General features: G+C 41.2%; 1 protein-coding gene across 1 annotated transcript in view; it reads right to left on the bottom strand.

Moving 5' to 3' along the window:
• The window catches only part of LOC147030443 (uncharacterized), a 202,872-nt gene that overhangs the window by 153,684 nt on the left and 32,286 nt on the right, over positions 1-16,902 (bottom strand). Inside the window, exon 3 of the mRNA XM_085874490.1 lies at positions 3,368-3,418. Coding sequence (XP_085730616.1) covers positions 3,368-3,418 — 51 coding nt within the window. The remainder of the gene's footprint in view (positions 1-3,367; positions 3,419-16,902) is intronic.

Raw genomic sequence — 16,902 nt, 5'->3', positions numbered from 1 at the left:
AAAGGTATATAAATTTACATATAATGATGTGGTTGTGATACTTCATTATTCTCCTGTCCAATCGACACATTTCAATGCCAAACGTGTAGGAAGAGGGCTCTTTGTCGTCTAGTTTATGGGAAATTGTGTGATTTTCTGAAATGGTCCAAATATTCAGACAGGTGTATCCTTCAAATGTGAATATTTCGTGGACCGCACACCAAAATATGAGGACAACAGGGCTCAATGTGTTACTGAGATCACCATCTTTCATATGAGACCTGTTGTAGCTTTGTGTCAAGCCGGTTGATTAAACTCCTAAAATATAGCCCTTTATCGAGGTTTACCACTGGCCTACAAACAGTGCACCGCAGCTTGATCTCTCCAACATCCTCCACAGAATCCAGTCCATACAAGTGCTCAAAAGTGTGGGGGCCAGTACACACCCCTGACAGAATAAACAAAAATAATGATAACATTGCAACAAACCATGTATTAATTAATTCAAATGATATTAACAACAATAATAATGGTAGTATCATTTGGAAAGAATAATAACAAACGCCTAATCTCCACCCTGGCCCAAACACATCTGGGCTTGGTAAAGGCAGGCTGGTGCTCAAGCAATACAGCAGGCAGGTATGCAACAAGGCCTTGAAGACCAATGAAAATTTGATCCAATGGACCGACAACTAATTCTACAGGGTAATTCTAGTAGGTTCTAAAGGGTCATTCTACAGGGTAATTCTAAGGGGTTCAAAAGGGTAATTCTACAGGGTAATTCTAGTGGGTTCTAAAGGGTAATTCGAAGCGGTTCTAAAGGGTAATTCTAAGGGGTTCGAAAGGGTCATTCCACAGGGTAATTCTAAGGAGTTCTAAAGGGTAATTCTAGTGGGTTCTAAAGGGTAATTCTACAGGGTAATTCTAGTGGGTTCTAAAGGGTAATTCTACAGGGTAATTCTAGTGGGTTCTAAAGGGTAATTCTACAGGGTAATTCTAGTGGGTTCTAAAGGGTAATTCTACAGGGTAATTCTGGTGGGTTCTCAAGGGTAATTCGAAGGGGTTCTAAAGGGTAATTCTAAGGGGTTCGAAAGGGTCATTCCACAGGGTAATTCTAACGGGTAATTCTAGTGGGTTCTAAAGGGTAATTCTACAGGGTAATTCTAGTGGGTTCTAAAGGGTAATTCTACAGGGTAATTCTAAGGGGTTTTAAAGGGTAATTCTACAGGGTAATTATTGTGGGTTCTAAAGGGTAATTCTGCAGGGTAATTCTAATGGGTTCTAAAGGGTCATTCTACATGGTAATTCTAAAGGGTAATTCTAAGGGGTTCTAAAGGGTAATTCTACAGGGTAATTCTAGTGGGTTCTAAAGGGTAATTCTACAGGGTAATTCTAAGGGATTTTAAAGGGTAATTCTACAGGGTAATTATTGTGGGTTCTAAAGGGTAATTCTACAGGTTAATTCGAGTGGGTTCTAAAGGGTAATTCTACAGGGTTATTCTAAGGGGTTTTAAAGGGTAATTCTACAGGGTAATTATTGTGGGTTCTAAAGGGTAATTCTGCAGGGTAATTCTAGTGGGTTCTAAAGGGTCATTCTACATGGTGATTCTAAAGGGTAATTCTACAGGGTAATTCTAAGAGGTTCTAAAGGGTAATTCTACAGGGTAATTCTAGTGCGTTCTAAAGGGTAATTCTAGTGGGTTCTAAAGGGTAATTCTTCAGGGTAATTCGAAGGGGTTCAAAAGGGTAATTGTACAGGGTAATTCTAGTGGGTTCTAAAGGATAATTCCACAGGGTAATTCTAGTGGGTTCTAAAGGTAATTCCACAGGGTAATTCTAAAGGGTAATTCTAAGGAGTTCTACAGGGTAATTCTAAAGGGTTCTAAAGGGTTTCGTTCATTTCTCGGCTTTGCCTATTTCATATTAAAATACCAAACTGAACCACTTCCTTCGGACACGGGTGTGATTTTTTAAAATTTACTTTCAACATTGTTCTTTTCATGAATGGGAACAGAAACAACGCAGGCATGATGAGCCGAATGGCCTCCTCCTGTGTCAAAGTTCCTTGTGTATCGTCATGTAATGTTGGTATGAATAGGGAGGAAGGGGTGAGGGGTCAGAGGACAGAGTTGGGGTTAGTGGTGGGGGGTAGGGAGTTGAGAGAGTGAAGTTGAGGTGTTGGGAGGGGGGCAGTCAAGGACTAGGGGTTAGGAGGAGGGGTTGATTACTTGAAAAAGAAAGGGGAAGGGGAGGACAGAGTTAGGGTGTGGGGGAGAGCAGAAAATGGACAGAGTTTGGAGAGGGGGTTGAGGCTTTGGAGGGCCAGGTTGAGGACTTGGCATTGGGAGGGAAGATTGAGGACCTGGAGTTGTGAGGGGGTTGCAGACTTTGGGTTTTTTGGGGGGTTCAAATAGAGTTTGGACAGAATGAATGATGGTTCGTGCATGGGGGGGTGGGGAGCGAGGATTTTTCAGTGGGGCGGGGGGGGGTTAGCATTTAGGTTGGGGTGTTGAGGACTTAGTGGGGCTTGAGGACTTGGGGTTTGGAAGGGGCTTGAGGACATGGGCTTGGGTGGGGGGGGGGGTGACGACTTGAATAATAAAGGGAGAAGGGAAGAAAGAGAGTTTGGGTGGAGGTTAGAGAGGGGACAGAGAGTATGGGTGGGGGTGAAAGAGAGGGGAGAGAGTTGGGAGAGAGGGGGCTGAGGACTTTTGGTGGAGAAGGAGTTTGAAGACTTGTATTGGGGAGAGACTTGAAGACAAGGTGGGGAGGAGGGATTTGAAGAGTTGGGATGGGGGAGGGAGCATGAGGACTTAGAGTTGGGTAAGGGTTGACGGGTTGAGGACTTGAAGTCACGTTTTACATTACGCAAAATTTCCATGGATCCCTGATACTTAATCTTTGAGCAATTGCATGTCATTTAACTTCAGATCAAATCATGTTTCATCTCAACTCAGAAATACACACATTATAGCCACCGGCGAAGAACTCCCAATAAGAATGGAATTATTCCCCCAGAATTGACATATTTTAGTCTCACTTGTACCTTCTGCACACCATAAGAAAATTTGTAAATCTTAAATGTTCTTCACATAGGGAGAATTTGGGTCTTCCTAACCCCCCCCACACCCTAAATCCATGGGAATACAATTATTTTTACCCACTAAAATGTTTCCACGCATCCCTCCCTCCCCCTAACCCCATCCCACCCTGAGTACGACCAGCAGCTTTCAACTCATTCCATCCAGTGGTTCAGGAGAACATAGAAGCCAAACAAACAAATCCATAAACAAACACAGACACTTCTAAAATTACATGATTCACTGGGTTCAATCAGAAATATATGTAGAGGCTTGCGACACAGCACAAAGACATGTATAGGTCTTACCCCCACATTTCCTGCCAGGAGCTCCGTACCACACCTGACTCCAAGTCTCATCTTAAGGGCGAGAACAAGTAAATAATTTAAGAACAGTACACATTTTATGCATCTGCATTTTGGAAAATCAGTCGTGTTGCATTCTGTGATTGCTGTAGGGAATTAATCTTTTGTTTGGATTGAGTCAATACATCAAGCGCAATATTTATGGAGGATTTAAACTTCAATTTACTTACATGCAAATGAGTCACCAATCCGATGTTTAAGCGAAATCACAACCGGTAGAGGGCAATACACCTCACATTTGGTTCAACCGAGGGTCGAGTGCCATGAGGGATGGATCGTGTCAAAGACAAGCACTGGGTGGCATTTTGCGTTTGAATTGCAGTCATGGCTGAACGCTCAAACGGTTTCCGTTCAAACAAATAAATTTCACATGAGGTTTGTATGCTCCTTCTGCAGATCATGTCACCATTGCGAATGCACTTGCTTATTGGTCCCTGTTTTAGAAAACAGCCCATCATCCACCTCAAGCTGCCCAAATGCATGTTGGAAGGATTTAATGTATTGATTTGAAAAGAACCCACTTTGCTGATCACTTGTCAAAGGCAAAGCTTTGTTTGTAGAAGGGTTGATCGTTTAACAGATACTTTGTCACACAAATTGAATGCTGTACGTGTGTTGCTGCACTATGCTATCAGGGAATTATGTATCTATTTGGGCTGTATTACCTAATACAAAGGTAGCTAGGTTACCTTTGTAAAACAAAGGAATAGGCACCCAGTGCGGAGTCATAAATCGTACACCATGATCTAAAATTGGACCAGACAATTACCCGGTCTATTGAGGATCCTTTGACCCAAATTTTGATACTAACTGGCTTTTAATAAGATGATGCTGTATCAGAGTAAGAAGCAATCAGATTGAGGGTATATATGTATTACGCACACGTTGGGGGTGGGTGGGGGAGACTGAATTTGGAAAATAAAGAGAAGTTGGTTTATTCGGGTAATTAAGAGCAGGTTAGGGAACAGACATGTATGGAGCAGATGGAAAGGGTGGGGAGGGTTGAAAATCCCACCATGTTTAAGGACGGAATAAATAATGTCCTCAAATCATGGCCAATCCAATCTGATTTTCAGTTATCTTATTGTTCTTTACCAAGTCTAACATCCTAAACAAGAGAATAGTCTTCATGATTACAAAACACCAACAATCCTGCAAAAAGGACTGAACCTTCCCAAAATTTCTCAAGCTGCTGTAGAAACGGGGCATGTTGAGCGAGACCACAGCTGGGACTTCCAGGCAACATTAACTGGCCCGTCAAGAGCTGCTTCTTTCCTATCGCACCCAGCGGCTGCTTTGTTTCACGTCTGATTGCAAACGAGGGAGGGTTTCCAGGCCGGCGGGGTGCAGTGTGGACTTGCACATCAAAATGACTAATAATTCTGTTATTTTCCTTTACACTTTCGATAGCAATGGGCAAGTAGTCATGATATTTAACTATCTTTCCACCAATGGTGATGCATTTCGAGATAGTCCAACAAGCGCTCGACTGAAAAATACATTTCATCAATTCATCTTTTTACTACTCCATAATGATTTCCTTCTCTAAATACCGCATACAGCATCGCTTGCATTGTTGCACAAATTAAAATGTCTTTTCAAAAAAAAGAAACTTGGAGCTGTTAAAGAAATGGACCATGACATCTTGTTTTCACAGCCATTAATCCGTGCTGGAAAACATAATGGGCCAGATTTTGTGTTGAACATTCAGTGTACAAACACAGGATAGCTCAAAGGCAGGGGTCTCCTTTGCCTTTGAGTTGTCTAGTCTGAGTACGATTGCCATCCCGACGATAACTTATCATGGAGCTTCGCAAGGAACGTGATGACTCGTAACATCGTCTTGTGGTCAGGACATTAAGCCGACTGCCCTGTCTGCTCCGATGCACTGATGGATAATATAATATGAGTTCCATTAGAAGGTACTTCAATGCAAGTGGAGGCCATTAAGCCCATCAAGCCTGGGAAAAGCTGCCAACCTATGGCTGTTTGTCTGTGCTCTCTCCTATTTTAAATGCTGGGCTTCAAGAAACGAAGTAAAATGTACTATTTTTAAAAGTCTTTGGTATGACTTGGCCAGAGTCAGGTTCGAACCATTGGCTTCCCAGATTTGGAGTAGATGTATTGAACCGTTCCGCCAACAGAGTCTGGATGCTACACAAAATATGCTGTTGGATTCACAGTATTTTCAAAAGGGGTATATTACTGTGTGGAAGCACTCTGGCCAACTTCGTTATTCCTGCCGACCTGACTTGATCGATGCAGTGAAATGCATCGATGGCATGGCCATACCTCCAGAAATTATGCAAATCTTCCTTCCAGATATTCAAGTAAGCAGTGTCCCACCATCTTGTGTAATCCCCCATCCCTATCTGCAATCTCGTCTGTCCCCATTACCATTAGCCCAACCTAACCAAACCCTCTTACTTGCAGGTTCGTGGTTCCTACCATCCTCCCATTTCATATCTCAAGGAAATCATCACAAAATCGTTTAAACTTTGAGCTGTCTCCCTGAAAACTCAACTCACGGAGTTGGCACCAAAAGAGAACGACAGCTTTATACACAGATTAAAGCATTTAGCTTGACAGTTTACTTGTAAATTGGGGGTGGTAGTTATCTTTCAAACAGATGACAGGAAAAATACAGGGTGAGTCATAAGTCACAGGACATGGTTTTAGCTGTTATTGAAGATTTGTGTCTTCCATGTACTTGTACCGTTTTCTTTTTTCCTTCAGATAAGGCTTTAGATATATTTCAGGTCAGTGAATTCCACAGGCAACTATTTTTGAGGTCAACATCGGCCCAAGGTCAACAACTAAGGTGGTATTTCTAAAATCCTCAATTTTCATCTGATAGACTTGAAATTTGAAGAGGATTGGCATGTTTGGTCATTTAATTCAACCACCAATGATTTTTGATGTCAAATTTATTTTATGGATTTTGCAAGTGTCGTGCTCTGCATGACGCCTTCTTGTTAATCACCTACAGGTCACAATTCTAAACCGATCGTCATGAAACTTTACCAAGTTGTAGAGGTAGTCTCAACTGTGAAGCTTATTGATTTTGAGATCAAAAGGTCTGAGGTCATCTTGAGGTCAAATTTCTGAAATCGTCATTTTTCATCCGATCCCGAGTTGAAAATTGAAGATTTTCAAATTGTATCACTGAATTGGGAAACCAACTATCGAGGTCAAAAGGTCAAAGGTCAACTCAAGGTCAAACTTCTAAATCGATTTTCAATTGAAAAAAAATCTTCAATTTACATCCAATTAACTTGAAAGTTGAACAGGATTTCCATCGGCCATCACTGAATTGGGAAATCAATTTGAGGTCAAAATATCAAAGGTCAACTCAAGGACAAACTTCTAAAATCATCAAATTTAATCTGAAAAATCGTCAATTTTCATCCAACCGACTTGAATATTAATAGCAATTTCATTGTGCATCACTGAATTTGGAAAGCAACTATTTTTAATGTCAAAAGGTCAAAGGTCAACTCAAGGTCGAACTTCTAAAATCATCAGTTTCATTCTGAAAAATTATAAATTTTCATACAGTTGACCTGAGCTTTGATTAAGATTGTAAATTTTAATCTTAATTAATTTGACAATTTGATGTATTTGGCAATATTTGGAGAGGGGGTGGATTTTGCAAGAAAAGTGCTCTGCACGACATCTTTTTCATGTTTGTTTGTCTGTTTGTGTGCAGAATATCTCGAAAAGTTGTGGATGGATTCGGATGAAACTTGGAGGCCAGATTGGGTGTGTAACAAGGACGAATTGATTCGATTTTTTTGAAGATCCAGATTCGAGAATTTTTTATTTTTAAGTGATTCTTCACCATGGAGCCACGGGGCTGCAAGCGATACATAGCATGATATTTCAAGAATTTATTGGGCCTGATATGTTCTCTTGGATCAGGCATTGCACGGTGGAGGTATGCACTATATTGAGTGCCCTTCTAGTTACTCCTGTTATCATTGTGAGCATAGTGCCCGGCACCCGCCCGATGGGCGTTGTTATTGCAAGCATGCAAAACGTTTTTCTGATGCATACCTTTATTTTGGCAGGGGGTAGGCAAGTGACAGCTCTGTATTGGCAAAATAAAAACAACCTGGGTTAAGTGCATGAAACAAAAACATACCTACTGCTCACAATTCAAAACATCTCTCTGTACTGGAAAACGTGGGGATAGAAATACTGTACTGGAAATGGTGGGGACTTGTAATACCCTTCCCCACCTGGAGGTGGTGCTACATGATACACATTTACATAGAGAATTTGCATCCACCCACCCCAAGACCACTGGCAAAGATAAAACACACCTATACATTAATTGGGGTCATGTTGATCCGATGCAGCAAGTCTGGATGTAATCAGTTATTACTGTCACATGTTATTACGCCTTTGGCTTATGACTCACCCTGGTAGATGGTTTAAACAAATCTTGTTTTAGTAGCTGAAACTGTATCCTGGGACTTATGACTCACCCTGTACATTGTAGGACATGTTGAAGAAAAAAAAAGTCAGAGAAAACACCAGGTCAACCAGGCAGACTTTGAAGTCTTGTGAAATGATACAGTCGGACCAGTTGTGGTAGAGATGCCTCGGGAGGAACTTTTCTGGTTCGTGGAAAATTCACATTGTCAAATGGAAAATCCATGGCAGAAGGCTGTGAGGTTTTTCCAGGTAATAGGCTATAAGGAAGTGCGGTAGAATGCGAATGAAATCTGATTCACATTCCACCGTAATGAAGTAATAACAGATTCAGAGAAAATAAAGTTTGGATCTTAGATAAGACTGGAGTTGGACTCACACAGGAATTAATGCATTATATTCCTCACAGGGTGAACTTGGATTTACTCATCTGCATTGTCCTTTAATATTGAAAAGGCGAGTTGCCTGGTGGTAAATACAAGGCCAAAATGTTTTGTGAATAAAGTCCTGCAAGGTAGGCAGGACAGCTTCAGACAATATAACATTAACTTATATGTATCAGCGACAAGTCTTTTGGAAAGCAATCATCAACATTGTAAATCCCAGAAGCAAATTAAATGCTTCATCAGCTATTTTGAGTGACAAATCAGACTGCTTCATGCCGGGTAAGTTAGCCTCATCTTTTGGACATTGCCAGTGAAGTAATCAACAGCAAATGAGCAAGAAGACTTTTTTTTTTTTAAAGAAAGCTGAATATTATCAGGTCTAACAGAAAGTCAGTCTATTTGCAAAGATTTGGGTGACAAAGCTGACTGTGGAGACCTACTGCTCCACAAAATGTATCGACTTAATTTTCATTGCTCGCTATTGATCCGACTTCCAACTCGATAGCATGGCAGAAGTTGGAACTGTCACAAAGATGGAAGAGGAAGTCGAATTGGGTGGTAAGTAAATGAATCCTCATTAGCCTTTGGTGAGAATGGTCTGTACAAGAAGGAGACTGACTGTTCTCATTTGGAGTGGACTGCACGTTAAAACTGGAGGTTATTGAGAAGATGGAATTGATTGATCACAGTTATTCCAGGATGTTATGAGGTAGGGTATACGAGTTGTAACAAATGAAAATGTTGAAGAAAGGGTCTTCATGAACAGGATGTAAGTTTAGGACAAGCTGCCAGGGATGTACATCAGGAAAACAAGGAATGTTCTGAGAGAGAAGCGTTTTGGTAAATCAAGACATGCCTGGTGTTGTGGTGAACTGGCACCACAAAATCTGTGTATTTTCAGTAGAGTCCTTTGATGTTTGAGGTCTGCATGTTGATGAATGGGAAAAACTTTATGTGAGAATACTAGAGGAAGTTGTAACAAATGGGAAAGCAAAAGGGGTAGAAGAAGTAATAGGGGAGTGATGGATGGAGATCAAGGTTGGAGGAGTGGAAGTAAGATGCTTTCAGGAGGAAAGGATGGAAAGAGACAGAGCAAGGGGTGAGGGGTGTGGTAAGGTTAGGAACATAGGAAAGAATGAAAGAATAAGCTTGAGTTACTATACATAAGACTACTGGACAAATTTACATCACATGGAACCGAAAGGAGTTTAATTAGGCGGTTATTCAATTGTGAATACCGATGTTTGTTTCTTCAGATTTAGACACCGGTCGACATCAGCTTACAATTAGCTCACCAAGTCCTACATGAGGAGAGGTTATTTGTACATTCAAACGTGCTCCAAGTCAGCAAAACTGATCAACTCAAAAGAAGTAAAAAAATAAATAAAATAAAATGAAAAAGAGTATAAATTCTAAAATAAAAAAAGATTTTAAAAGTTGAAACAACTCATGAAACAGCACAGGCTCAAAGATGTTGCTCTGTTTTAACGGTATAAAAATAAAAATGAATTAAATTGTGTGATGACTTACATGACCTGATGTTAGTGTGGAGGATGTCTGCTCATACATATGGATATATACGTGACAACAAAGATAGATAATCATCAACCACGACAAGTAACATATCAATTGCAAACTTTCTTAAGTATGTGAACAAACTGTAAGAGTTAGCACAATAACAAAGCGACTGCATCAAGAGATAAAAGATGGACAGGTCCTACCTGAGGATTAAATATAATGAGATTCATTTTGCCGATTCAAGATTTAATGTTCAATCGTGTGCATTTCTACTATTTATCCAATACAACTGAAAACTAGAATGGAACTTTGGTAGAGCGCATACCTCCACCAGGCTCAGCAGTTTGCATTTTGTATCCCGCTGATGGGCCGGTTCTGGATCCGGACCTGAACCAAAATCTAATCGCCTTGTTCTTATCAGCTACACAACACATCCACCAAGTTTTGTCAGAACCCGTCCCCAACTTTTTGAAATATCATGCAAAACAGGAAATCATTTTTGGCCCTATCTATCAATTGTGAAGAATCACTTGAAAATTATAAGATCTGGATCCTCACCAAAATGGAATCAATTTGTCCTTGTCACACACCAAACCTGTCCACCAAGTGTCGTCCAAATCCATCAATAACGTTTTGTATCCCACTGATAGGCCACATCTGACACCAGACCTGAACCAAAATCTAATTGGCTTGTTTTTGTCACCTACCCAACACATCATCCAAGTTTTGTCATAATCCGTCCACAACTTTTTAAGATGTCGGACTATACATCGTGTTTTTGCTTTATCTCTCAATGATGAAGAATCACTTTAAAATTCTCAGAACCAGATCCAGATCCGGCTCTTCACCAAAATCTAATCAATTTGTCCTTGTCACACACAACCTGTACACCAAGTACACAACTTTTTGTGATATCCTGAATCTATCCACAACTTTTTGAGATATCCTGCTCCCAAGCAGGCAGGCAAACAGACATACAAGAAACATATCATGCATAGCACGCGACTTACGAAATCAAAAAAAACAATATGCTTCTAGATTTTGATTGGTGAACCAACTCAGTGACTCAATCTGCAAATTCTGTTCAACCAAGCAGAGCACCCAGCTTCTTGGTGGGTGGAGAATGAGCGTTACTTACTGAAAAAGTATAGTCTGTGCATTGCAAGAAGACTCTATAGATCCTTGTGTGGTGTGCGTCTAAAGGGATATAATGGGTCTACAGGCCGAATGGTATAAATTGTCTAAGGGGAATAAATGGTGGAAAGGTGGAAAGGGTCTGTGTAGTCCAAAGTGTCTGTAGGACTCCTTACAGCAGCTAAAACTAAAATAAGGGTATTAAGGTATCTAAATTGGGTGTAATGGGTCCAAAGGTCTAAAAGGTATAAGGGACAGGGGTTCTAAGTAGTCTAAAGGGCATAAAGGTCTTCAGGAGTCTAAGGGGTGTAAAAAGGGTATTATGGGGTCAAAATAGTCTAAAGTGTCTAAATGGGTCAGGGGTCGAAGTGTTCTAAAGAGCCAAGGGATCAAAGCAATCTCAAGGGACTTAAAACTGTTCCAACGTGTCTAAATGGTCAAAAAGGTCTTCTGGGTCTCAAAGGTTGAAGGGGTCTAAAGTTCGAAAGCATATGTTCCAGCAGTAGTTGCAGGTGTAAAGGGATCAAGTGTCTCAAGAGGGTCTAATAGGTCTAAAAGTTGAAGGGACAAAGGGTCTAATAAGTATAAAGGTCTTCAGGTGTCTCAGGGGTCTAAAATGGTCAAAGCACTCCAATGGATGAAAAAGTCTAAAAGTACATATAAATATAAAAGTAAATATAGTACATAAGCAAAGTACTCGCCCATGGGTGGGTACAGTTATCTGTTGAATGGCGTTGGTCCAGTCTCGATCGGATGAAATTAATAAATTGACATTATCCGGTGACCTTGACCCTGTGACCTTTGACCTTGACCTTGATCCCCTTATGTCCATTCCCAAGGATCACATATGTCAAGTTTCATCTCATTCTATCCAACGGTTTGGTCATCTATAAAGGACAAACAAACATGAAAAAATTGACGTTTTAGTCAATTTATGACGTCATAACTCGAAAACCGGAAGTCGGAAGTGAATGTCGTCAATCAACTGTGTCATTTAATTTTGATTATCTGTCGAATGGCGTTGGTCCCATCTCGATCGGATGAAATTGACCCAGTGACGTTGACCCCTTGACCTTTGACCTTTATTTTTACAGGATATCACTTTTTTAACCTTTTTGGCGATCCCCTAATATAATCCACCCCTCACTTCAACATCGATACAAATATAAAAACATTAAGATCCATCCGACCAGGTGTTTGCCATGATCTGGTTGTGAAGGCACAGAGCAGAGACCGACATTTTGTGTTCTGGGCCTTGATATATTTTTCAATATAATTTTTCTAATTTCCCACTTGAATTCCTTTTTTTAAAGAACTCTGTTTAAAGGTAAATCTTTGTTTGTCGTTTTTATGAATTTTATGCGTGTGTACGTATATAAACTGCATTACCATAACGGAAGTGTGCGTGTGCATGTGCCTGTGTCTGTGCGAACATATGGAGTTTCAGAATGTGGACTGGAGTCCTCCCATGGTGGGCTCAAAGTGTCCACCTTCATTTCGATAAGGGGTCACAATTCACGGAGCAAGCTGAAGTTTTTTTGTATATGCGGGTATCAGAAGGTGGAACGAATCCCTCTCAGGTCTCGAACTCTCCACCGCCATGTGTGTGTATGTGTGCGTCATTGATTGGTATCTATATATGTGGGTTTCAGAATGTGGAATGGAGTAGTCACATGGTGCGCACAAAGTATCCACCTTCATTTCAGTAAGGGGTCACGATTCATGGACCAAGCTGCGAAGTTTTCTGTTCTCAAAGTTTTGTGCCGAGGGCTCTCTTCAGGATTATTGCTGAGCCCCGGACAGCTTCCAACTGTAGTTCGTTTGTAGTGGTATTCCCAGGGATGGTTTTCAATATCTCTGTGAGGTTCTTCTTCATCACTGGTACAACTTAGGCATTCTTCAGCTTCCAGCTTTTCACTTCATGCTTAAGATCTTGGTTTTTTTGTTATTTTGTTGATTGTTGCATCGTTAGTCCAAAACCACCGGTATCAACACCTCAATTAGCACTGCCTTCTTCTCTCTTTTTGCTCCCAAGTATGACATCTGGTCACAATGCTTTGTTATCGATGTTCACGCTTGATGGGATCATTAAGTCGTATGTGAGCGATACTTCCATGTTTTCAGTGATTGTTTTTGGTTCATTTTCCACAAATTTTCTGGAACTGGGATATCAAAGTTTTGACAGATGTGCCAACAGATTACTTTTCAAACTCTGTTGTGTCGTTGTGTGTACAGCTGTTCTGACACGTTTTTTTTTTTTCATGTTCAGTCATTAAGCGTCACATATCATTCTCTTTGCTCACCCCACCTCCACCCCTCACCTATTTAATTAATACCTGTCTTTTTCCCCCTCCTCTCCCCCACCCTTTTCTCTCACACTGTACCCTCCTCACTCCCTCCTTCTCATAAAATGCAGCACTGTCCTCCCACACCTCTGTAGCTCTTTTGCTGTCTCTGACTGTGTGTCTGTCTGTCTCTCGCTCTCACACACACACACACACACACACACACACACACACACACACACACACACACACACACACACACACACACACACACACACACACACACACACACACACACACACACACACACACACACACCTCCCACAGTGAATAGCAATGTTTAGTGAGGTGTCGCTCTCCCCACCTCCCCCTTAACTCCCCTTTCTTCATCCTCTCTGCCTCCCTTTCCTCGCTCACCCTACACCTGCCTCCTCTCTCTCCCAGCCTCTATCTCCCCCTTGGAGGGGGGGGGGGATAGAACCTTGGGTTGTATTTGCTGATTTTTAAGGCTGCGATGAGGCAGAGTCCTTGGGCCTCTCACTCTCTCACCACAGGCAGCTCAGTGGTCTTTCTGTCTTCTACCGTCTCCTTTCCAGTCTCGTCCCCACCATATTTTTTGCAGGGCACTCAAGGTCCACCAACAACCCCTTCTGGTAAAACTATTCCCTGCTATCCTTCCTGAAAGTCTCTGAAGTGTCCACCCCATGTTCCCCGCCCCATCCCTCTACCTTCCACAGATCTCCTCATGTCTCTGTTCCCCACTGTTTTGTCCTCCCCTCCCCCACCCCTCGTCTCATGCCCCACTTGCTGTGTGTTTTGTTTTCGCTCTCATACGCGCCTTGACAATGTACACAAAAGTTATAAATAAAATATAAAAAAGGTGGCAGCAGTGATAATGTGCACACATCTAAATATTTCAACGTGGTATGTAGGTCGTGGAGATGGTACAGTTTATATAAATCAATAATTCAAGGTGATCTGTTGGTAGTGGAGATGTAAAGTGCATATAAATAAATAAGAATTTTAAGGTGGAATCTAAGAATATATCACGAGTTCCCTCACAAGGAACTTCAATGCAGGAGGCCATTAAGCCTATCAAAGCCTGTGCTATGGTTGCCAACCTATGGTTGTTTGTTTCTACTCTGTCCTTTATGCTGAGCATCAAGCAAGGAAGCAGCACATACCATTTTTGAAGTCTTTGGTACGACTCAGCCAGGGTTCGAATTACTAACCTTCCAGACTCAGAGTGGACACTGTAACCATTACGCCACCAATCTTGACATGTCGGCTGTAGAATGGGAAAAGGTATCCAAATAAATAAATAATTAAAGGTAGTACGTTGTTGCTAGCAATGATTGTAATGTAAAGTGTATAAAAATAAATAAATAAAAGTTACGTGTTGGTAGAAATGGAAAAGACGCATAAATAAATACTTCATGTGAATATGTCGGTGGAGGTGATGGTAAAGTGTATATATCAATAATAATTACATATTTCAATGTTGTGTGTGGGTTGTGTAGATGTAAAGTGTATATAAATACAGTAAATGATGGCTCCTGAATGCATACACAATTCTGTACTATTCTGTCCCATAGTTTCTTGTTGAAAAATTGCCAAAATTCTAAATCGACTTCGATCATTTCATGAGCCTCATGCCCAGATATTGCACACGTGCTGAATATGAAAGGAATGACAGGTGGATGGCTCAACAAACCGATGGATGGACTGACAGCACGCAAAATATAAGCCCCCAAGTGGGCTGACACCCAGTTGGGGGCTAAAAAAAAAAAAATTGTTGAACCACACAGCAAATCCTCGGTGCACAAAAAAAAGGATTCCAAAGATAATGAAATAGATTTTTCATCTCTACCTGGTCAGTGCTAACAGCCAGGGATTGACTACACAAAGATAGAAGTTTAATGCTGTTCCAGAGTAAGAAGCAATCGGCATCGCTGAAGAATGGTTTCTCTCGTGTGGACCAGTTCTTCCATGGTCTGATTTAACCTACAGAATTTTAAATGAGCTGTCTTCTTAGAGTGCTACAGGTTACGAGATAATAGCAAAACCTTAATGATGCACCACAATGGGATAATGCGAGATTATATCACGTTTTAGCAAAGCAATATGTGCAAAGAGCTCACAACATTTTGTTGGAAATTAAAGTGGTATAGCCGATCGATTTCAATATTTGTTTGTCAATATTAGACAGCTGGCTGCACAGCTATCAATGGAAAGGAGGGTCGGTCATAAAATCATGATATCTATACTAATAAATGTCTGTGTGTGCATGTGTGCGTGCGTGCGTCCTCCACAACCATGAAACCCAGCGTTCTGAAACGTTGCATGCAGTCTAAGGTAACTCCAAGGGGGTGCATAAGTGAAAATTGGGGGTTTGGGTTAATTAAAACACACCTTTTGAACATAATTAACAGCCATATTTAATTATAGCCTGGTGTTTGCTTTGTGGTTAAGGTGGTTGGCTTGGGACCTAAAGGTGCTGAATTTAAGCCCACAGTCCATTGAAATAACACCAGGTGGGGTTGACTCAGCCTGTCATCCTTCTGAGGTTGGTGAAATGAGTACCAGTGTACTGGGGTAATAACCATTTGCGGTAACCTGTGTCAGAGTGATGACCAGTCCAGGACTGACTGTATCCCTTGCCAATAAACTGCCTTGGTCGCCCTCTGCACCTTTACGGCACAAAAGGAATTGTTTTATTATTATTATTATTATTAAATTATATCCTTTATCAGGCACGTCCTCAGACACCTCGCTCCTGATAGGGTATTTAGGCATATCCTGGGTTACCTCACTGGGGACTTAATTCACCATTCTGTTCGGCCTGCTCAACAATGCCTTGAGCTGGAACAGGTTTTTTTCCACTTTTCTCACTCATATCATCGAATGTCTGATCATCATGCTAAAAATCACAGGATACATTGCAATGCTTATAAACGCCCAGAGACACCAGCATCTGTGGCTTTAATTCATTTCCGCACATGCTATAACCTCCTGCATCTCTTGAAATAAGCCAAATTTCAAAAATTCAGCTCCAGAATAGAACTTAGCAGCAGTTATGATGACTCGAGTGTTCATTTTCTAATTCAGACATATTTGATATTTCAGGCAACTCTGGAAGGTGTTTAATATGATTGAGCAAGTGATCACCAAGCCAGACTTCAAATATAATTTGAGCTTGGAGGATCAGATCAAGTGGATTAAGTAACGCAAAATGTAGAGTGAAATCTGTAAATGTGAAGAAATCATGGATGTTTAGTTTTTTTGCAGGGATGTGCCTTACCAATCAGCTGGCTATCGTTTGCCAACCCAGTGGTTCCTGATCAACCATTTCATTGGAGTGCTTGCTTGAGTGCTTAAGCCACTTGCCGATTGCCCTATAGTTGATAGCGGCACAGTTCGTGTTCCGATCGGGATGTCCAGTCGGCAATTTCTACAAGGTAGAGGTGCATATGGGTAGATTTGGATCTGTAAAGGGACTCTCCGCGGGTGTGTGTATGCATGCCTGCATGCTTGGTTATGGCGCCGTGGTGGCAAAGTTTCATGACGTATCTTGGAGGTTTTAACTTTTAACCTCAGCAGCGTACGAGGGATCACATTTTCATTTGTCCTCATGACTGTTTCTAAAGCATTTGGTTCTTTTATATGATTCGGATGTGCTTTACAAAGGTTATATGGTTTCTCTTTGTGAGTTTCAAAG

This window comes from Eptatretus burgeri, chromosome 3 (assembly GCF_056783735.1).
Source record: "Eptatretus burgeri isolate ZD-2024b chromosome 3, Ebu_testis_v1, whole genome shotgun sequence".
NCBI classification, from domain to species: Eukaryota; Metazoa; Chordata; class Myxini; order Myxiniformes; family Myxinidae; genus Eptatretus; species Eptatretus burgeri.
Note: the sequence above shows the minus strand (reverse complement) of the source record. Positions and strands in the feature narration are given on the sequence as shown.